Source organism: Puccinia triticina, chromosome 13A (assembly GCF_026914185.1).
Source record: "Puccinia triticina chromosome 13A, complete sequence".
In the NCBI taxonomy this organism is placed as follows: Eukaryota; Fungi; Basidiomycota; class Pucciniomycetes; order Pucciniales; family Pucciniaceae; genus Puccinia; species Puccinia triticina.
In genome coordinates, this window is record NC_070570.1 from 830,242 (window position 1) to 853,503 (window position 23,262).

The 23,262-nt window shown below is 48.5% G+C and overlaps 2 protein-coding genes across 2 annotated transcripts; one reads left to right on the forward strand and one right to left on the reverse strand.

Moving 5' to 3' along the window:
* Nucleotides 1-344: 344 nt before the first annotated feature.
* Nucleotides 345-16,686, forward strand: PtA15_13A82 (uncharacterized protein; the record flags this gene model as incomplete). The annotated part of the gene is made up of 27 exons (XM_053162762.1): nt 345-1,590; nt 1,665-1,757; nt 1,853-1,979; nt 2,066-2,559; nt 2,626-2,752; nt 2,847-2,919; nt 2,993-3,049; nt 3,131-3,976; nt 4,038-4,307; nt 4,376-4,505; nt 4,568-4,665; nt 4,732-5,368; nt 5,451-6,127; nt 6,201-7,521; nt 7,600-7,888; nt 7,968-8,390; nt 8,468-8,923; nt 8,995-10,882; nt 10,968-14,076; nt 14,149-14,752; nt 14,837-14,899; nt 14,969-15,047; nt 15,119-15,428; nt 15,506-15,862; nt 15,949-16,107; nt 16,179-16,316; nt 16,409-16,686. 27 exons carry the CDS (start codon nt 345-347, stop codon nt 16,684-16,686), a joined length of 14,349 nt encoding a protein of 4,782 aa, XP_053026238.1.
* A 429-nt stretch (nt 16,687-17,115) lies between these two features.
* On the reverse strand, nt 17,116-17,513 carry PtA15_13A83 (uncharacterized protein; the record flags this gene model as incomplete). The annotated part of the gene is made up of 3 exons (XM_053162763.1): nt 17,116-17,192; nt 17,293-17,366; nt 17,458-17,513. The coding sequence occupies 3 exons, from the start codon at nt 17,511-17,513 to the stop codon at nt 17,116-17,118; spliced, it is 207 nt and encodes a 68-aa protein (XP_053026239.1).
* Nucleotides 17,514-23,262: the final 5,749 nt, after the last annotated feature.

The window sequence follows — 23,262 nt, forward strand, 5'->3', positions numbered from 1 at the left end:
TGGTGAGATCAAGGGGGCGTCGACAGCTCAAAAATTGGTGACTGGGGGATCAGTTCAGAGCCCGCCTTGCAGCGGAATTAATTATTTGCAGGAACATTGATTTGTGCTTCTACATACATAAGATACTTCTCATAGATGGGTCGAAGTTGGCCCAGAAACAGGCCGTTCTCGCGTTTTTGTGTCTATCGAGCGCTGTTGTGGTGTGCCAGGGAGTCCCCGATCGTCCCCGTGTAGTACTGGGCGTGCTCGGGGCTGGCTGGCTCTTGGCTGGCGATCACTTGAGTCGTGAGTCGATCACTACTGACCCAGCACACCAGCCTCACCGACCACGCACTTTGGATGGAATGGAAGCGACAGCCACACCCACCAAACCACTCTCGCCAGTCCCTCTTACTCCGGCCGCCCGACCATCCCAATCCCAGTCGCAAGCCGATGACAACCAGCTATTCGACCCCCAGCCCTTAATCGACCACATCAACAACCTCCTTCTCCTCATCCTCAATGCCAACCAATCCCACATCGACACATCCCCCCTTTTCTCTAGCTCTGCCTCGATCGACCGTCTCACCAGGTTTGCGAGCGACTCGAACTGTCGAGTCATCTATCTTTACAAGAACCGCGAACAAAACACGATCAACAACAACCCCAATCCCACCAGTGCTACCAACAATGATCAGGATAACACCTTCTCGTCGTTCGTCTACTCTCTCAAGTTTGAGATGGACTACAACTCGAACATCCATACCACCCTCGTCTTACTCAAACGGGTACCCACTCTCGACTGCTCTCGCCCACTAGATAATCAACTCCATTTCCTCAACTTGTTCGGCCCTGCTTCCAATCAGATCGGAATAAGCGCTGCCAATCAAGATCCCACCGGCGAGAACTCAAAAGAAATCATCAAACCCTCAACCATCACCTCCAGTCAATCGAATCCATACGAGGAGCTTCACAACCTTGTCCATCTCGCCGTCGCCCCGTTCTTCGATGCATACGTCAATAGCAAGAGCAAGTCCAAGAACATCAACGACTCATCCATCAACACTCCTAACAATCAAATCAGTGGACCAAACATCACCAGCTCAAATCAATCCGCCAATCCAACCGCTAGCGGCACGGTCACCGGTACCAATCCAAGTAACACCAACTCCACTAGTAAATCGACGAGCAATAAGGATGATAGTAAGATGGGTATTCCGATGACCAAAAAGAAATTCGCCGAGCTAGAACTCTCCCTACTACATTTACAACAGAACGTAGAAATCCCAGAGATCACCTTGATCATCCATCCGGTCATCTTGAGCTTAATAGAGAAGGCCCGCCAAGCCAAAAATTCTGATTCGATCAACCAGTACAACAGTAACTTGAACCAACAGATCTTAGAGCTTTTAGACCCCAACTTACTCCAAGACGATAAATTCTTGAACAAGTTGCAGTCGTTGGTCAATACATGGATTAAGGAGATCCAAAATGTGACCACCTTAAATCGGGACGTCGAATCGGGCACGGCCTCTCAAGAGATCAACTTTTGGCTATCGATGGAAAAAGCCCTTCAAGGTGTAGAAGAGCAACTCAAATCCGAGCCGATCAGTTGAGTTTCTTGCTGAAACTTTCTCACTCGAACTTGGTCTGACCTCTTGCGCCTTTGACCTTGTGATTTACAGCGTTAACTTTGGACATCCTCAAAACCGCCAAGAGATATCACACCACTGTATCGTTCTTAGCTGACACGGGATTAAAAGAGGCTAGCGACAATGGTAAGTTGTGACTTTTTTTGGTCATCATTAGTTCCCCAAACGTCGATAGAAGCTATTTGGCACAATTGATTGACTCTTGCCTTTTGTTAAAACAGTACACAAATACAATTTGTTAATGAAAGATTTTCCGCTCAATGAATTGTTGGCGGCGACTGATCTGGATAAGATCCGGGAGTCACTAGTTCAAATTTTTGGGCACATCAACAAAAAACTCAAAATCTCGTGAGTTCAATTTTTTCTGTCGACAAAATCGAGTTTGGATGGAAGAAAAAACAAACGATCTAATCAATTTCATTCTTCATTCTTAGACCATATCCGATCCGACGGGCTCTTCCTCTGGCCGAAGCGATCTCTAAGGACTTGACAGAATCGCTGCTCAAGGTGTTGACGAGCCACAGGTTAATGTACATGGAACACGACTCATTTTCGAAGATCATGTCGGCTGCAGCCGCAGTTTTCCAAACCTGGGAAGAACAGATCAAAGATTTCACGACGATAGCCCGAGAGTTAACTCGTAAACGAAACGAAAAGTTCATCCCGATCAAAATTAACGCCTCGCACGTCGAACTCAAGAAGCGATGTGAATACTTGAAAGGTTTCCGAAAGCAACACGAGCAGTTAAGGATCATGACGGGTCGTGATCAGGGTATCAGTCGCTTGGATCTTGGCCCCAGCGTGGCCGTCGGTGCGCGAGACGCTGGGGGCAGTCATCTGGGAGAATTGACGGACTTAGATATGGAGGAAGAAGTCCGAGCCGCATATGAGAGCGTCAAGAACGTCGATGTTCTTGATGCTTCACCGGGTATGTCCTCCATCATCCTAGCAGCTTCCTTATGCTGATCATCTTTGTCATGTCTCGATCCAACAGAGGGTACCCAGATCTGGACGACAGCCGAGGCGGCTTACAACGAGCGAGTTTCTCGTGTCGAAAACCAAATCATTGCGCGATTGAGGGCAAGGCTTGGATCAGCTCGAAACGCCACAGAAATGTTTCGGTTTGTAGATGTCCCATGTTCCACTCCTTCTTTTTTTTCTCCATGAGACAATCCGGAAAACGTCTCATTTTTTCCTTATTTAATCATCCCACAGGGTTTTTTCAAAATTCAATTCGCTGTTTGTTCGTCCCAAGATTCGAGGAGCCATTCAAGAGTATCAAACTCAAGTGAGCAACCCGCTTGCGTGTCCTACAATTCAAGTTGCCTGACTTCAAAATTTATCCTTTCTGAATTCATTAGCTCATCGAGTCTGTCAAAGAAGATATCAACAAACTTCATGATAAATTTCGTACCCAGGTCAGCTCCAAAATATGCCTTCTCAGAGAGACTAATCATTTCCGAGGCATATTACTGACGTGTGTGCGCTCGAAATCGTAGTATCGACATTCGGAGGCCTATCCTATGTCACATCTCCGAGACATACCACCCGTGGCCGGCGCAATCATTTGGGCTCGACAAATTGAACGGCAGCTATTCACATACATGAAGCGAGTAGAAGACGTGCTTGGCCGGGGCTGGGAGAACTATGCCGAAGGCTCACGACTCGCCATGGACAGCAGTAACTTCCTCAAAAAGCTTGACACCAAGCCCATCTTCGACCAATGGGTGCAAGATTGGAACAAGCGTAGTGTGAACATCAGCGGCCCCATCTTCGAAATCCAGCGGAACCGATCGACTGAGGTCTACACCCTGGTTGTTGCGTTCAACCCGGATGTGATTGTCATCTTCAAAGAGGTCCGCAATATGGCCTGGCTCGGCTACAATGTCCCATATCAAATGAATTCCAGTGCCAAGGATGCCAAGAAAGTTTATCCTAACGCAGTCAGTCTGATGGAATCCATCAGAACCTACACTCAGACCTTAACCAAAGTCCACGATAGTGGTATCTCGGATCTCCTAGCCGATTATCGAAACGAGCTTTGCCAATTAATCAGTCGAGGCTTGAACATGAAATGGGAGAACTTCGTCGGCTCGATCTCTGACTTGAACGCCCCCGGAAGCTTGTTGAGCTCGAGAATTAACAGCAGCAATGATCGCGAATCGGGCGTCGGTCGACAGTCTAATTTTGTGAGAGAGCTGGCCAACAAAGTTAGCATCTTTCAAGAGCGCACAGACGATCTGTTGTTCATGTATGATGACTTGTTGAAAGTCATCGACGAATTGAAAACTTGTGAATTCAGTCACAAAGTCTTTGCCCAGTTGTTGAGCAAGATCCAGAAAACCGTAAGTTTCGCTTGAATTTAATACGTGTACCTGATGGTTAATCTCAGCTGCTTTACTCTAGATCGACGACTTGAGTGTGGCCGGTTATGTCAACTTACAACAATGGACAAACGAAATCGATCGCAAGATCGAAACGGTCTTTTTGGAACGGCTCGACTGCGTCATGAGGGTTTGGAACCACCAGTTCACGGCAAAGGGGAGTGGGACAAAGAACTCGAATGGGACCGATCGGACGGAAGCCATGGGAGCAACCAGCCCTCGCAATGAGAAAACTGTGAAATTCAACCTGACAACCAAATCAACTAATGCGGATGAAGCTGCAAATGCCAGAGTAAGACATCGCGCAAGTACTGCTGTTCCAACAGGAACTGAATCTGTTCGCTTTTTTCAATTATATAGAAGATGGAAACAGATTTAGTCGTCACTCCACTGGTCCATGAAATCCGGATCAAGAATCAAGTCATTTATCTGGATCCGCCCGTTGAATTTGCCCGTGCGAATTGGTACAAGCAATTTCATCAATGGCTAGGTGAGCGCGTTCCCTTTCTACCGCTTCTTCAAAATTTAACGACTAGATTACGTCGTATGTAGGTGTCATCTGTAAGCTACCTCGTCTGCAAAGTCAACGATATGACCTCGGATTAAAACTGCGTGATGAGGATACCAGCGAAAAGACTTACTTATCTTTGGTAAGTTCTTCATTCAATACACCACAGCGGTTCGGTTTGATTAATTGTTGTTGGCGTTGATTATAGATGGAGAAGTTCACTCCTGAAATTCTTCAACGTCCATACGCTCTTATCGAGGAGAAACTGGGCGAGATCTCGCGCTATGTGAACAAGTGGCTTCAATTTCAATCTCTATGGGATCTCGAAGCCGACTACCTCTACGGACGATTGGGGGAGTCACTATCGGCCTGGCAGCAGACCCTTTCGGAGATCCGCAAAACCCGTTCGACGTTTGACAACTCGGAATCCTCCCAAGACTTTGGCGTGTGCGCTATTAACTACGAGCAAGTTCAAGCAAAGGTGAACGCCAAGTATGACATGTGGCAGAAGGACGTCCTCGTCCGCTTTGGATCCAAACTAGGATCGGTGATGCGCGAGACCCATGGTGCGATCACCAAATCTCGACACGACCTAGAGCACTATTCTATCGAAACTTCGTCGACCGCTCAAGCCGTATCATTCATCACATTTGTGCAAGATCTCAAAAGAAAAGTCAAGAAATGGGAACCTGACATCGAGATCTTCGGCAGTGGAGAGAAAACCTTGCACCGTCAAAGGTACCAATTTCCTAGCGATTGGCTGTATGTCGATCAGATCGAGGGTGAATGGAATGTGTTCAACGAACTCCTCAAGCGGAAAAATTCGGCCATTCAAGACCAATTAGGTATGTCTTTGCTTGTCCGCTTGTTTTCTTATGTATACCAGTCACGTTATTAAGCACTGACGATTGGCTCTTTTCTCATCAGCTGGCCTCCAAATGAAAATTGCAGCAGAAGATAAAGTTGTCCAAAGCAAGATTGAGGCGTTGCTGGCAGACTGGGATAAAGAGAAGCCAATTAGTGGAGAATTAAAGCCAGACGTCGCAATGAATTCGATCAATAACTTCCAGACCCGAGTACAGCGACTTCAAGATGAATATAACCTGGTCTGCCGAGCGAAAGAGGCTCTCGATCTGGAACATATTTCGAATGACCGGCTCGATCCAGTGGCGGAAGAAATCTCGGACCTCAAGGCAGTTTGGACCGCTCTCTCTGGGATCTGGGCTCAACTAGCCGAGCTTCGTGAAACGACATGGTCCTCAGTCACTCCCAGAAAGCTTCGCCAATCTCTCGAAGCCTTGCTCACCAACACCCGAGAGATGCCGAGTAAGATGCGACAATATCAAGCGTTTGAGTATGTCCAGGAACAAATCAAATTCCACCAGAAAAGTGTCGCACTCGTCGGGGAGCTCAAGTCGGACGCACTCAGAGAAAGACACTGGAAGTTGCTCTACAAGAATCTCAGGCTCGCCGGTCATTACGCGCCTTCTCAAATGACGCTGGGTACGATTTGGGATATGGATCTCAAGAAAAATGAAGGAATCATACGTGAAGTTTTGGCTCAGGCGGCAGGCGAGGTCGCATTGGAAGAGTACATCAAGCAGGTATGTACAAATCAATTGAAACTGATCAAGTAAACTAGTGTAACTTTTTATTCTTCTGTTCCTTCCTCTTCAGGTTAAGGAAACTTGGGAAGGATACATCTTGGATTTAGTCAACTACCAGAACAAGACTCGACTGATTCGTGGATGGGACGACTTATTCAACAAGCGAAGCGAGCACAGCAGCGCCTTGGCCCAAATGAAATTATCGCCGTACTACAAGACCTTCGAGGAGGACGCAACAATATGGACGGATCGTTTGAATCGTATGAGCGAAATATTCGACAAGTGGATTGACGTCCAGCGGCAATGGGTTTACCTCGAAGGTATATTCTCCGGCAATGCTGATATCAAACACCTTCTACCTAACGAAAGTAATCGATTCAATAACATAAACGCCGAATATCTTGGTCTGATGAAGAGAGTCTTCAAATCCCCGTACGTCTTGGACGTAATCCAGATACCGGAGGTTCTCAAAACTCTCGACAAACTAGTCGAGGCTCTGGGTAAGCTTCAAAAAGCTTTGGGTGAGTACCTCGAGCGTGAGCGATCCTCCTTCCCCCGGTTCTACTTCGTCGGTGACGAAGATCTACTCGAAATCCTCGGGAACAGCAAGGATATTCTCCGGGTTGTCAAGCATCTCAAGAAAATGTTTGCAGGGCTATCAACATTGAGTTTCGACCCGGAAGTAACACAAATTGAGAAGATGTGCTCCCGCGAAGGAGAAGAGGTCCCATTTTCAACTCCAATCATCCTCAAAGATTACCCAAAGATCAATGATTGGTTGACCAGACTCGAGTTGCAGATGCAATCTTCCCTGGCCGAGCTGCTCTGCAAGGCTGTCGATGAGCTTGTCACATTCTACACCCAAGGCGAATCGCTTGACAAGGTCAAATTTCTCGCATGGATCGAATCTTACCCCGCTCAGTTGGTTGTGCTCGCAATCCAGATCATGTGGACTCAAACAATCGACAACGCGCTGCGAAACGACGCTGCTTTATCGGCCCCCCTTCAAACTGTCTTGCGCACATTAGATCTGCTCGCTTTTGTTGTTCTCGGAGAACTAGATCCTGTCATGCGACGAAAGTGCGAGCACTTAATAACCGAGCTGGTGCATCAAAGAGATGTAATTCGATTGCTCATCAAAGACCAAGTCGACTCGATCACCCGCTTCGAGTGGCTCTACCACATGCGATTTTACCTCGACTCATCGATTGTCAACCCAACTGATCGACTTTCTATTCACATGGCCAACGCCGTGTTCCCTTACGGATTCGAATATCTTGGCGTTCCAGATCGACTGGTGCAGACCCCGCTAACGGATCGTTGTTATCTCACGCTAACTCAGGCTCTACACGGTCAATTGGGAGGGTCTCCGTTTGGACCAGCTGGGACGGGTGAGCCTCATCTAAATATTATCATTGCCACGTTACTTTTTAGTCATCAAGCCCTTCTCATCATTCTGCGTTTCACAGGCAAAACCGAGTCCGTCAAAGCGCTCGGGGTTCAGTTGGGCCGATTTGTTCTTGTTTTCTGCTGTGACGAGACGTTTGATTTCCAAGCGATGGGCCGGATTTTTGTCGGACTCTGTCAAGTCGGAGCTTGGGGCTGTTTTGACGAGGCAAATCGATTGGAGGAAAGGATCCTCAGTGCCGTGTCTCAGCAAATACAAAGTATCCAGCAAGGCTTGAAAGCTGCCTCGGTCGACCCTAATGCAGAGGTAGAATTAGTCGGAAAAACGTTGAAGATTAATCCCCATACTGGGTAAGTCACGCAGTAATCAACCCTCCCCATTTGTTTGCGTAACCACGGTTGCTCACACTAGGTAATATGCGATTTGCAGGATTTTTATCACGATGAATCCTGGATATGCTGGTCGATCAAACTTGCCAGACAATCTGAAAAAGCTCTTCAGAAGTATGGCGATGACTCGCCCGGACCGAGAATTGATTGCCCAGGTGATGCTGTTCTCCCAAGGATTTCGGACCGCTGAAACCCTCGCATCCAAGGTGGTTCCTTTCTTCAGCTTGTGTGACGAGCAGCTTTCCAAGCAGCCCCATTACGACTTCGGATTGCGGGCCCTCAAGGCTGTCCTCACAAGTGCTGGCCATCTCAAGCGTGGCCGACTTCAAATCGAAAGCTCTTCGGCTGCCGACAGTCTCTCTGATTCGTCCGATAGTCGCGCGGAACAAGAAATTTTGATCCAAAGTGTCACTGAAACTATAGTTCCTAAGCTGGTGGCGGATGATGTGCCTTTACTCACCAGGTCTGTTGGATTTTCTCGTGAAATACTCGTACTGCCCAATAAAGTGAACTGATAGACTTATACCTTCCGCTCATTAGTTTACTGGCCGACGTTTTCCCGGGCATTGAATACAGCCCGAGTGATTTGGATGAGCTCAAGGCGCACATCCGTGCTGTCGCTGCTGAACAGCATTTGGTCGTCGGTGATGTGTGGTTCCAAAAGGTCCTCCAACTCTACCAAATCCAAAACATCCAACACGGCCTGATGATGGTCGGGCCGTCGGCTACCGGGAAGACCCAAGCCTGGAAGGTTCTGCTTGCGGCGCTCCAACGACTCGAAGGCCGCGAAGGAGTCTCTTATGTCATCGATCCCAAAGCGATCTCTAAAGATTCACTCTATGGTACTCTCGATCCGACTACGCGTGAATGGAACGATGGGCTGTTTACTAACATCCTCAGAAGGATCATCGATAACGTCCGTGGTGAAGATGCCAAAAGGCACTGGATTATTTTTGACGGCGACGTGGATCCGGAATGGGTCGAAAACTTAAACAGGTAACTTTTTTTTTTATGAAAAAGACAATCAGAGACCACAGTGATTGATTTGTGATTATCATTTTTTTTAGTGTTTTGGACGATAACAAATTGCTGACCTTGCCCAACGGAGAACGACTCAATCTGCCGAGCAACGTCCGAATAATGTTCGAGGTCGAATCTTTGAAACATGCTACTTTAGCCACCGTCAGTCGTTGTGGAATGGTCTGGTTCAGCGAAGACGCCGTCACGCCAGACATGTTCTACGAGAATTATCTGAAGACTACTCACGACGTGGCTCTGGATGCCATTGCGGACGACATGTTAATGGATGCTCCAACGCGCAAACAGGATAATTCTGGAGAGGTTCCAGATAATTTAATCACTCAGCGCTCAATCATCGATGTCTTATCGGTGTACTTCCAACCTGACGGACTTGTCACTCGCGCTCTCGAATTCGCCGCTGGAGTTGATCACATTATGGAATTCACCGTGGCTCGAGCGGTCTCGACTCTCTTCTCCTTGATCAACAAAACCATCCGGAATGTATTGGATTATAATGCCCGTCACAACGACTTTCCTCTGCCGATGGAAAAAGTCCGCGCATATTCTCAAAAGCGTCTCTTGGTCGCTATCGTCTGGGCATTCACGGGTGATTCAAAACTTGATACACGGGCCCGGATGGGCGACTTTTTGCGCGACCACTCGGGTCTGGACATGCCTCCATTGAATGGCCTCGAGGCTTCGCTAATCGATTACGATGTTCAAGTGGCCTCCGGTGATTGGGAGCCGTGGAAAAACTCAGTCCCCGTCGTCGATATCGATACTCACCAAGTTACCTCTTCCGAAGTTGTCATTCCAACTTTGGATACTGTCAGGCATGAAGAAGTTCTCTACTCGTGGCTCTCTGAACACAAGCCCTTGATGCTCTGCGGCCCCCCTGGATCTGGAAAGACCATGACACTATTCAGTGCACTACGGAAACTGCCGGATATGGACGTCGTCGGGCTCAACTTTTCAAGCGCTACAACACCTGAATTGGTCCTCAAGACATTCGATCAGCATTGCGAGTACAAGAAGACGCCGAATGGAGTCGTGCTAGCCCCAGTACAGATCGGCAAGTGGATTGTTGTCTTCTGCGATGAGATCAACCTGCCAGCTGCCGACAAATACGGCACTCAGAAGGTGATCTCGTTTTTAAGACAGTTAGTTGAGGGCGGCGGATTTTGGAGGCCATCGGATAAAGCCTGGATCAGGCTTGAACGAATTCAATTCGTTGGTGCTTGTAACCCTCCCACCGATCCCGGTCGAGTCGTTCTCACTCAACGTTTTTTGCGACATGCACCCCTCGTAATGGTCGATTATCCTGGAGAAGCGTCCTTGAAACAGATCTACGGTACCTTCAACAGAGCCGCCTTGAAAGTTGTCCCCAACTTGCGAGGCCACGCAGAGCCCCTCACATCAGCTATGGTCGAGTTTTATTTGGCTTCCCAAAAACGTTTTACGTCCGACATCCAAGCTCATTACATCTACAGTCCTCGCGAATTGACCCGATGGACTCGAGGTATCTATCAATCCATCAAACCTTTAGAAACCCTCTCCTTGGAAGGCCTCGTTCGAGTTTGGGCCCACGAAGCACTACGCTTGTTTTCAGATCGGTTGGTCTCAGAGGATGAGAAGCGGTGGACAGATGAACAAATCGATTCGATGGCCATCCAACATTTCCCCAGTCTCAATCAGTCTGAGGCGCTTGCTCGCCCGATCCTCTTCTCTAACTGGACCTCTAAGCATTACATCAGCGTCGATCGAGATGAGTTGCGTGATTACTCAAAGGCACGATTGCGGGTATTTTATGAAGAAGAACTCGATGTGCCACTAGTCTTATTCAATGATGTGCTGGATCATGTCTTGAGAATTGATCGTGTATTCCGCCAAGTTCAAGGTCATCTACTTTTAATCGGTGTCAGCGGGAGTGGAAAAGTAAGTCACACAAATGTCTCGCATTTCTAATCTTCATCAATGTCTGCAATCAAACATAACTTACTTATATTTTGGCTTCATCCAGACTACTCTATCTCGATTTGTGGCTTGGATGAACGGCTTGAGCGTATTTCAAATCAAAGTGCACAATAAATACACGGCCGATGACTTTGACGATGATTTGAGGAACGTCTTGCGTCGGTCTGGTTGCAAAGCTGAGAAGATTTGTTTCATCATGGACGAATCTAACGTACTCGATTCTGGATTCCTTGAACGAATGAATACTCTTTTGGCCAATGCGGAAGTGCCCGGTTTATTCGAAGGCGATGAGCATGCCGCGCTGATGACGGCTTGCAAAGAAGGGGCCCAACGTGATGGTGTTATGCTGGACTCGCCTGACGAGCTCTACCGATGGTTTACTCAACAGGTTGCCAAAAACCTGCACGTAGTGTTTACCATGAACCCACCGGAAAATGGTCTGGCTTCACGAGCGGCCACCTCGCCAGCTTTGTTCAACCGTTGCGTGTTGGATTGGTTTGGAGACTGGTCTGATCAAGCGTTTTACCAAGTCGGAATGGAATTCACGAGCACTCTCGATCTCGACACCAGTCAATACGTACCACCGGCGAACTTCCCAGTCGTCTATCGACAGCTATCGATTCCTCCAGTCCATCGAACCGCCATCATCAACGCCTTGGTTGCTGTTCACATGTCCATGTACGAGACCAATCGTCGCCTGGCTCGCCGACAAGCACGATTCAATTACGCTACTCCTCGACACTATCTTGATTTTATTAATAATTATGTCAAGTTGTTTAATGAGAAACGAGACGATCTGGAAGAACAACAGCGCCACTTGAACATCGGATTGGACAAGCTGCGCGATACAGTGATTCAAGTGGAAGAGATGCGACAGAGTTTGGCCATTAAACGAACACAACTGGCCGAAAAGGAAAAAGAAGCTGAATCCAAGTTGGCTCAGATGCTGGCTGATCAAAAGGAAGCCGAATCCAAGAGACAAGCTTCGATCCAAATCCAGGCTGCCCTCGAACAACAAAATAAGGATATTGCCGAACGTCGATCTGTAGTCATGGCGGACTTGGCAGATGCTGAACCGGCCGTGGAAGAGGCCCAGGCTGCGGTCAGTAACATCAAGAAGCAACACCTGACTGAAGTCAGGTCGATGGCCAACCCCCCTGAGGCTGTCAAGTTAGCCATGGAATCTGTTTGCACGATCTTAGGACATCGTATTGATAGCTGGAAAACCGTGCAAGGAATCATCAGGAAAGATGACTTCATCGCGAGTATCGTGAACTTTGACACCGACCGTAGAATGACTCGCCAGCTCCGTGAGAAGATGAATGCCGACTTCCTGTCCCGACCTTCGTTCAATTTTGATACCGTCAATCGAGCTAGTAAGGCTTGTGGCCCGTTATGCAAATGGGTCATCGCCCAGGTCAAGTTCTCCGAAATCTTAGATAAAGTCGGCCCACTTCGTAATGAAGTCAATTCGTTGGAAGAACAGGCGGCTACCACTCAAGAAAAAGCGGCAACTATCGTGACGATGATTGCGGAGCTTGAGGGTAGTATTGCGAGATACAAACCTGAATACGCTACGTTGATCGGTGAAACTGAAGCAATCAAACAGGAAATGAACCGGGTCGAGTCCAAAGTAGAGCGCAGTATCACTCTCCTAGAAAGCTTAGGATCCGAAAAAACTCGATGGGAGGCTGGTAGTGCTACCTTCGACACCCAGATGAGTACCATCGCTGGAGATGTGCTCTTGTCGGCGGCCTTCATGACCTATGGTGGATTCTTCGACCAATCGTATCGTCAATCGATGTGGCAAGGATGGGTTGATCATCTGAACCAAGCTAATTTGAAGTACAAGGCCGAATTGTCCCTGACCGAATACTTATCCACTGCCGACGACAGACTCGACTGGCAATCGAAATCACTACCAGCAGATGATTTGTGTACCGAGAACGCGATCATGCTACATCGCTTCAACCGGTACCCTCTGATAATCGATCCATCCGGTCAAGCAACTAACTTCCTCATTAACGAATATCGCGATCGGAAGATGACCGTGACCAGCTTCTTGGACGAAGCATTTGTTAAAAGTCTGGAAAGTGCCTTGCGGTTTGGAACTCCGTTATTGATCCAGGATGTTGAACATTTGGACCCGATCTTGAATGCCGTCTTAAATAAGGAACTCCGACGAGCTGGCGGTCGAGTTTTGATCCGACTTGGCAATCAAGACATCGACTTTTCACCTTCCTTCACCATGTTCTTGTCAACGCGTGACCCATCCGTCGAATTCTCGCCAGATATCTGCAGTCGAGTGACATTTGTCAACTTCACGATGACCAGAAGCAGTCTACAATCACAATCTTTGAATCAAGTTTTGCGAGCTGAGCGCCCAGATACCGACAAGAAAAGAACAGATCTGATGAGATTACAAGGTGAATTCAAGCTTCGATTGAGACATCTCGAGAAATCACTCTTGCAGGCTCTCAGCGAGTCGACCGGTAACATCTTGGATGATGATAAAGTGATCGTTACCCTAGAGACTCTTAAACGGGAAGCAGCCGACGTGGCAAAGAAGGTAGAAGAGACAGATATTGTCATGCAAGAAGTCGATCAAGTAACAGCCGAATACCTTCCACTGGCTCAAGCATCTAGTTCAATATTCTTTGTTCTTGAACAGCTCAATGTCCTCAATCATTTCTACCAATTCTCTCTCCGATATTTCTTGGACATCTTCGAGTTTGTCTTGTTACATAATCCAAATCTATTACGAGTCCAGGACCCAAAGGAACGACTGGCGGTCCTTTTGAACGATATCTTTGTGGTCACTTTCAAACGCACTTCCAGGGCACTCCTCCATCGTGATCATTTGATGTTGGCAATGCTGTTGGCTCAACTGAAAGCTCGAGGTTTGGGTCACGAGGTCGACGACGAGGAATACTCATTTTTACTCGAGGGTGGTAGCGACCGTACCGGCAGACACCCCCCGACAAGTTTTCCATTTCTTTCGGCAGATCAGCAGATTCACTTACAAGCTTTCCAACGATTGGCTTGCTTCAAAGATGTCATTGATCACATGTCGACTCAACCAGAAGCTTGGGAGACCTTTGTTAACTCGCCTTGCCCCGAAACTGTTGTGCCTACCGTCTGGCCGGAAGCTTCACGTTAGTCATCCATTTATCTCTACTTTTTGATTGATCGCTTATCTTCTATTTTGCTACATATGCGCCTTCCAGCTGCACTCGACTCGATTCGGCGGCTGTTATTGCTGAAATGCCTGAGGCCTGACAGGTTGCTTGCAGCAGTCGCCATCTATGTCAACCAGGTATTCGACGCAGATATCTTGGCGGAGTCCTCGTACAGTTTTGACTCGGTCGTCACCACCGAAATCAACTCCTCGACACCAGTCTGCTTATGCTCCGTGCCAGGGTATGATGCCAGCTATCGCGTTGAGAACCTGGTGGCAGCTACAAAAGCAAGATGCGCGTCGATTGCGATGGGTTCACAGGAAGGGTACCGATTGGCCGACCAGGCTATTGCGGCTGCCATTCGAACCGGATCGTGGGTACTGCTCAAGAACGTGCATTTGGCCACGAGCTGGCTCAGTCAACTTGAAAAACGACTCCAGTCCTTGAATCCACCCAAGGCGTTCAGGTTGTTTTTGACCATGGAAACCAACTCTGGGATCCCGGTCAACATCCTTCGCCAATCGATGGTCATCATGAACGAACCGCCTCCTGGAATTCGCGCTAACCTAGTCGATTGTCTCAAAAGCATCTCCCCCGTCCGTTTGGCAGCTGGCCCGAATGAAAAAGTTCGGCTGTACTTCCTGCTTGCATGGTGAGCTAGCCGATCGTTTCCTTTCCCTATCTATTCAACCGCTCTTCTTTCGTTCTCTTGGTTCTTAATCCGATCTATATGTAGGTTCCACGCTGTGGTTCAAGAGCGACTGCGATATTGCCCACTTGGATGGTCGAAAATTTACGAGTAAGTTTGCAATCTCTAATACTCAATTTGAACTAGCTTGACTGACTAAATTATTCTTTTTTCTCATAGGTTCAATGACTCCGATCTAGAAGCCGCCATGTCAATGATCGATTCATGGATGGTCGCGACTGCCAAAGGAAAGGCCAACGTGAGTTAACCAGATCGATTGAGAATGATTGGCAGTAAAACCAATATGTTTGTTTTTTGCTCGTTTCACAGATCGATCCGGCTCATCTACCGTGGGCCGCGTTACGAGTTTTACTAAAACAAGCTGTTTACGGTGGTCGGGTAGACTCAGATTGGGACCAGAAACTGCTCGACAGTTTCGTTGACACTCTGTTTAATCCAAGCGCTTTTGAAGTTGGTTATCATCTCGTCAATCCGATTGGCGACAAAGAAGGGCTCGTCATTGCCGAAGGTGCTCGACTTGACCATTTTGTTTCATGGGCTCAAGCTTTACCGGAACGAGAGCCCCCACACTGGCTCAGTCTTCCACCCAATGCTGAAGCTTTGATTTCTACCACTCAAGGTACGCTGCGCAGCAATAAAACCAAGTGATCTCCACTTTTTATTTCTCATCCACATTCCTACCTGCTTTTCTCCCAGGTTCGGAAATTCTATCACGTTTACTCAAGATGAGACGCACGGACGAGGACGAATCGGTGGGGGAGGTGCTCAACCAAGCCAAGGCTTCAAGCTCCTCGAGTCAACCGGCTTGGATGCGACAGTTAGAGACGACCGCGAAGGAGTTCTTGAAGAACTTGAACGAAAACCTCCCGAGTTTGGACGTCAGAGGGAACGATATTAATGATCCATTGTTTAGATTTTTCGAGCGGGAAGTCTCGCTCGGTCAGAAGTTGTTGGGGGTAATCAGGAAAGATCTAAAGGAGTTGATTGGTGTTTGTCATGGGCAAATCAAACAAACCAATCATTTGAGAAGCTTGATTGGCGAAATCACGAAAGGTTTGTTCTCTTACTTCTTGAGTGTGAATATTTACCTAGCCTGACCTCAATTTCTTGTGGGCAATTCTTTTTGGTTTATCATACAGCTTTGATACCCGCTCATTGGAAGCGATACAAAGTCAATCCGACCATGTCGCTAACGCAATGGATTTCAAACTTCGTCAATCGAATCCAACAATTGACTCGGATTGTTGAGTCCAACAACTTCACCAACTCAATTTGTTTGGGATTACTCTTTTTCCCAGGTAAGCAATTCAGCACTTATGAATTCAGCTGAAACCTCACACATATGCTGACTTGGTGCCATTTTAATTAGATGGCTTTTTAACTGCAACCCGACAATTTGTTTCTCATCAAACTAAGATCTCGTTAGAAGAATTGAAGTTACAGTTGTTCTTGGATTACGAAGATTCTTTATCAAATGAGATTGAAAACAACGGATTCCGACTCGAGGGTAAGCCTAATTCTACCAATAGAAATAATTCCATGCTCTGAAAGACTGGTAGCTGAAGTGAGCCAACCTGATGTTAATGGTGATCGCAACAGGGTTGATTATCCAAGGGGGCTGCTTAAAAGAATCGAGTCTAGAATTGAATGAGGGTGGTGATTATACCCCAAGCCGGACGATCTTGAGATGGATCAAAGGATCCAAATCAAACAAGAGCCTAGACGACGAAGAAAATATTGATCAACGACGTTTGGTTGAGTTGCCGATCTATCTCGACTCCTCGAGAACGCATTTACTATTTTGCGCTTCTCTGCCTTCGAACGAGGACCCCGGCTTACTTTCTCGTCGTGGCATGTGTATTGTCGCGGCTTCTTGATTTCCTCTTTCATCTCTCTTTCACTCCTTCCGTCCATGTAACACGCTATTATTATTATAGTAACACACTATTATCATTAGGGTAACACGCTGTTATTATTACTATCTTGAGTTACTATCTGATCATCGATGATGTATCAGTAAATATCTACGAATAAATGATAAGTGAAGACTACATGGCTTATCACATGTCTGAATCTCTCCAGTAGTATCTACATAGCAGCCTGACTACACGTTTAGTTCTCTTATTCATGAAAAGAAAGACACAACAATTACGCATGCTTTATCATGAGAATCGACAAAAAAAGATACACACGACAAGCGCAAAAGATGGTATAATGACATTCTTAATAAAATGAGTAGTGATTCAAATCCAGCTACTTGTACATGATGTGACGGATTGATTAATGGTGATGCGTAATGGAAAATATTAGATGTTGAAACCATGCTGGGCCATACAAGCACGATGAGCGGCAATCAATTCAGCGCATTTTATTGTTGATTCCTCTGTAGGATCGGCGAGAAAAAGTTCATGGTCAGTAACTTGAAAGAGACTGGGTCGGATATGTGGGCTCTGTGTAGAAACAAACAGGTTGTGCATGCTTACTTGATTCATCAGGCGGTCCATATCGAAGGAAACAGTCATCTCGGACTCGCTTCGTTTCGGGACAGGCGCAACAACTAGAGGTTATGGGAAAGAACCCGTCAAAAAACTGATCAGAACAAAATAAAACAAAACAAAAAATGTGATGTGGAGGGTGAAAATGCGCACGGTTTGAGTTTCTCTGGGGGTGGTGTTCGGACTTTCTGAGTTTGAGCGGCTTCCATTATTGAATCCCGGATGGCTTGATGCGACGACGAGTCTGTGTCGCGATTATACGGTGAAGGAGTTTGCGGTGTGGTGATGTCGCAAGAAATTACCCAGTTGGTCCCGACAAAGAATTTACTCGGGTCGGGGGGTCTAGGGGTGCGCCTGCCAGGCCCCTTTCGCTTGACAGATCCGGCGCGGGCGGCACTCACCGGAGCACAGCGGGAGGTTTCAAGTCGTTGAGTTCCGGAGCGCAAGAGTACCGCTAAATACACAGGCAACTTGGCAAGACAGCGCGCATCCGGCGAAACCAAACCTCGTGGTGGCCTTTGAAGTGTGGTTCGGTAAATTCCTGTTGAGGATGTAGATATGAGATCCACTCGAGCCTTAAAGGCCGGGAGGAACCGAGGGGGTTCTCTAGGAGTTATGCTGCGCGGAAGCGGCAGATGTGATATTGCAGTGCGCGGTGCGCTGCTACATTTTCGATGCTCTAGTGCATCTAGGGGATCCTGGAAGTCCGGGAAGGGCTTCCCGAGATCCCCGTGTACGGGTTGTGGAGAGGGGGAGGTAACAAGAAGTAGTCATGTTACTCCGTCTCTCTTCCATCTCTGCCTCCCTAGCCTGTCCGCGAGGGCTTGAGCCTCAGGGGTAGTGAAGCCTAGCCCACCGGAGAGAAAAGGGAGAGAGAGGAAGAGCAGACGGAGAGAGCCTCCTCTCTGGAGCAGCACACACGGGTGTGTGTCGGCAAGGGTGTAAGACCCATTTCTCTAGGTGAGGAGACCTAGAGCCGAACCCATGCCTGCTGCGGCCCGTGCTGGGTGGATACTTCCCTGAGGGGATCAATTGGTGGATTCATTGCAAGATGGAGTCTCGAGTGATGGGGAGGGCATAGGGCTAGCTATCTCTCCCAGTATCCGGCCAGTTCCTTCAATGCCTTGGAGGCTTCAGCCACTTCTGTTTTTGAGTAATCTCTAATGTAGAGTCGGTAGCATTCCGATTTCCATCGTCCCAACTTGCAGATGTCCTCCTTTGGGACCCCGAAGGCGTTTCTGAGGGAGGCGCCTCCTACTCGAAAGGAATGTCCGGAGACCCCATGGACGCCTAGATCCTTCCATGTCTGAGATAGGAAGACGCAAACCGCCCTCTTGGTTAGGTGAGTCCTGGTGCCATCGTGACCATTGTAGCCGAAAAGGGAAGTATCCGAGTGGGGCAACGCGTTTGCCATCCTGCGTCGTACCGCCGCTACCGGGCAGAGCATGTTGTTGAGACTTCGCAGAGTTATAAGCTGGATCTCTCCCGGGGCGGCCGTCTTTGCTCCTTTCAGCGACAAAGTGGCTGTTTCGGCGCCGTCTGCTTTCCCGAAAGATACATCCGATGTGCGCAATTCAGCTGTCTTGTCCAGTGCTCCGGTGCTCTCGCGATATGTGACCTCCGATAGTCTTGCCATTCCCCAGAATGCGACGATAGCTAGATCTAGGATTGCCTTTTGAAGCTCCGATCCTCCTACCAAAGCGTTTGCTAGTCGGATTAGGTGTGGGATTCTGATAGCTCCTTTCTTCTCCCTAGGGGGGGTGGTCACATCTACATATGTCGAAGACCTCAAGAGGATAGCAACGGTGGCTCGGGTGTCCTTGGGGTATGGCTCCCTGTGATATAGGTGCCAAGCTAGGAGGCCGGATAAGTATTTCGCTAGCGTGTTCGCGGCTACGTCGTGTTCCGTGGGGGCATCTGCTACTCTTCCCGCCCAGTAGCAAAATTCATAGATATCGTTAGGGCCAAGTGGTAGATGGAAAGGGATCCTGTTGGTTGCTTGAGCGAATTTAATGTACTTTTTAACAGCGGTATTATATGAGAGGAGTGTGTTCCAACGGTAGCTTCTGAGGAAGTGTTTCTCCCAGTCTGAGGGAGCCTCGGCGGAGCAAGAGCCGTCTCTGACGAAATAAGAGATCTTCTCTAGCTCTAAGCGTTGCGGCATCTCACGACAAGAGTAGTGTGGGGGACGCTCCTCTCTGGGTAGATGGAGCTTAAGCCACCTTGAAGGGCAGGTGGGGCATTGTCTTTTATCTTTTATCTCTATTTCCTTATCATGCCCGTAAGGGGTTTCAGAAATCCTGATACATGCATGAGACTAAATTGTCAGGAAGAACTATCGCTAACATGTGTTTTGGCTCACGTCCGGACCTATCTCCGCGCGACAATGCGTCAGCCACGTTCTCTTTAGAGCATACCCTCTTGGCTACTAAGTCTAATTCCATATCTATTAACAGCTCCTGTATCTTTTTCCATTCCTCATTGACACATACGTGTTTTGATTTCCGCCGCGTGATGACTCCTTCCGTCGTCGTGTTATTGGTCCACGCGATGAGGGTCTTCCCGGGGCGGATATCGAGCTGTTCCATTGCAATGAGGCCAAGGCGTATCGCCACCGTTTCGAGCCACGCAATGTCTTTTGGCTTTTCTGGGCCTTTCTCCCATCCTTTTAGCAGTTTAAATTGGGCCCATCGGCAACCTATTGTGACCCCTATGCCGTAGCTTGTCGATGCATCGCCCACCCACCCAATTTCGGTCGGGTCCGGGTTGCGGATCATCCTGGTTTCCTTGTAGTTTAGCAGTGTTTTAAACCAGAACTCCATATCGATCCTTGCGCCCTTTGGGATTGGTAGTTCTTTGCTCCGTACTTTCCAGCCGTTCATCCACCCGTACAGGCCGTTCAAGTAGCAACGGAGTTGAGGTAGTATGTATGTTACGTGATTCAGGCGGCCGGCCATTTTCTTGATGTGCTTGAAAGGAAAGACTCGGCCGGGTTCTAGGAGGTCTTTGACCTGTTGTACTCGCTGAAACCGTTTGTCTTGTGGAAGGCGTACCGTTTTTCTGGTCGCGTTCCAGATGAATCCTATGTATTTCTGTTCCTCCTGAAATGGGACGAACTTCATGACATTTGTCTTCACTCCAAGCTCGTCGGACCGAGCAACTATCTGTTCCATTTCCAGGGGCTCCGTTGCTTTCTTGACGAATAAGTTGTTGTCTACCCAGCGGAAGACGTTCACAAGCCGGAATTCGCTCAGCATTAGCAATTTCCATGCGTCCGCTGGTTGGCCAAATGAGCCGCATCCCGCCACGCCGCCAAAGGCGATCCTTGTGTCTATGAGGATTTCGTCATCGAAGTTCCTAATCATCAGATATGGCCACTGGGATCTGGCCGTAGGGATTTGGCGGTATGCCTTTTCCCAGTCGAAAATGGCTAGGAGGAATGGTTCTTTTTGTCGTCGGAAAAATCGGGATACTGACTCAAAGTCATCCCAGGTAGTCATGTAGTCCTTCTTGTCGACAAACGAGTTCACCGATGGCGTATCTGGGTCACCCCTTGGGAAAGAGAGGTCGTTGATAGGCCTTACTGAGCCATCCCCGTTCACCACGGCGCGTAACGGGTTCGTCCTAAAGAAACCGAATTTCTTGTGGACCTGTTCCAGTGTGTACGGCCCAAACATTCGTCCTGCCTCTATTTCCTTTGTAATTGAATCTTCTATCTTTTCTTTTGCCCGGAGTGCTGATTGGTGATTGGGTGGAGCAAAGAAAGGGACTTGCATCAGGTGGTCGTGTGCCGGGATCCCTTGGTCGAAACCTTCACGGAAGCCATCTATGACGTCTTGGTATTCTTCTAGGAGGCCGGCTCTTTTTAGGCTCCTCTCCCATTCCTCAACGTTCATCTCACACTTAATCTCGGATGGCCACCGCGGCTCCGGGCCAGCGCTCACATGGTTTTCCTCACCGGGCTCTTGGTCCATCTCATGACTGTTGCTGGTTGTTTCACAAAGCTCACAGTCAGAAATTCTGGCTTCTATTTTATTTCACGGAAATTCCATATGCGGTTCATTTCTCAGAGATAGGGAAAAGGAGACAATTGGATCGGTTGGGAGGGGCCCTTAAATGGGGAGGGGTCTTAACAATTAGGTTGGGGGATAGGAGTGAAACTAGAAGGAAAAAGGGGGTGAGGGGAAAGAGGGGGGAGGTGGGGAGCAAGCGGGGATGCGCTCAGGAAGGGGAGGAAGATGAAAAGAAAATAGGGGGGGGTTCCTTGTGCTGTCGTATTCACCTGTACTTGGCGAGTTGTCCATCGCCTGGCTGTCCTGCATTCCGGATGCTTCTCGGATCAATGTAGTTCGGATCGAACTGATTGCCCTTGTAGCCTCCCTTAGCTGGCCTTGTTGGGACCTGGGATCCTGCGGGGGCTGTTGGGGGTTTCGGAGGTAGGTTCGCCTTCCCTCTGTCTGAGTTCTGGTTAGCGACCTGTTTAGGCGGAGCCGGGGCTGCTGGGACTGGTTTCGCTCCTGTATGCACATCCCACTTGCACCTCGGTCCTCCTATGGCGTACGGGTTGCACCTCACCCCGATCTCATCGAAATCTTTCGCCTCACCGTATGCGTCGTCTGCGGTATCTTGCTTGAATATCGAGATGTCGGAAAATGACTCTTCTCCGCCGCTTTCTGGTCAAAAAGCGAACACGTTGTTCCTGATCCGAATGTCGTATCGGAGTCCAACCATGAAGCCGTGTCTCTTCATCAGCCTGTCGCAGTGGCTCTTGTGGATGAGGAGCCACTCCGCTAGGGTCTTGTACTTGTACTTGATGCCTAGTGTTTCGCGGGCGCAGGCGTGGTTGAGTGTCCAGTCGATGAAGGTTTGTTGCCATTTGTCTGGGACCGGAAACCCGTGGTAGCGGAGTCCTTTCTCTGCTGCTGTCTCGTCCGTTTTTGGTCTGTTTAGTGACTGGTAGACCAGGGCCTTCTCTTGCCATTCCTTATTGAAAATGGTGAAGGGGAGAGGGCCCTTCAGCTTGAGTATCAGTTTATGGAAGTAGGGGGTGAATCCCCCGTCGTCGTGGCTGTTGGAGACGCCCCAGACGAACTTCGTGGTGCCGACCTGAGTATCTGATTGCTCCTCTGCCGGTCGCTTCAATGGGATTAGCTGGAGTCCGTCTTGGGCTTTTGGGCGTTCTATGACTCCCGTCGCTGTTCTTTCTCTTCCTCCCGTAGCCTTCGTCCTCTCCGCCAACTTGTCCCACATCCCTAACAATTGGTCGGCCTTTCCTTCGTCGCCCTCCTCTTGTGCCTTGAGCGCTTTCTCGAGAATCATGTCCGCGGCTCTCTCTTTTGCCACCCTCGGATCTTCTTGGAGTTCGATAATGGCGCCATCGTCTTCTTCCTCTCTTCCTGTGTCCTCGATCGCTGTTTTTTTTTTTTTTTTTTTTTTAGTTCCTCTTCGTATTTCCGGGTCTTGGGGATGAAATTTAGCTTACTGTGTGTCGCTCCCAAGGCTCTTGCTATTTCTGGGTCTTGTTGGCCGAGCTCAGTGGCTGTTTCAACGACTTCGCGGCTTGGAGTTTCTTTAGCTTTCTTCGGCTGTTTGACTGTGGCCTTCTTTGGGGCTGTGGTCTTCGCCGCTCTTGGGGGGTTTGTTTTGGGGGCTGGGGCGCTCTGAGCTGCTGGTGCCTGGGTGGTTGGGATGCTGGGGTCTGGTTGAATATCGTCTGGAGGAGTGGGGTTTGAGGGGGCATGTTGTGTGGTATCTACTGCTAATTCTGTCGATGCTTTGAGTTGGTTGCTGGTTTCTGCTATGGGATTAGACATTGTATGGGGTTTTTATTGACGGAAGGTTTGTGGGATCGGAGTGTGGGATTTACGGTTGGGATTTACGGAAAGAAAGAAGGGGGAAATTCAAGGTTTAGTGTCGTCGTTGGCTGCAGTTTGAATTGTATCCCTCTATTATTTGAAA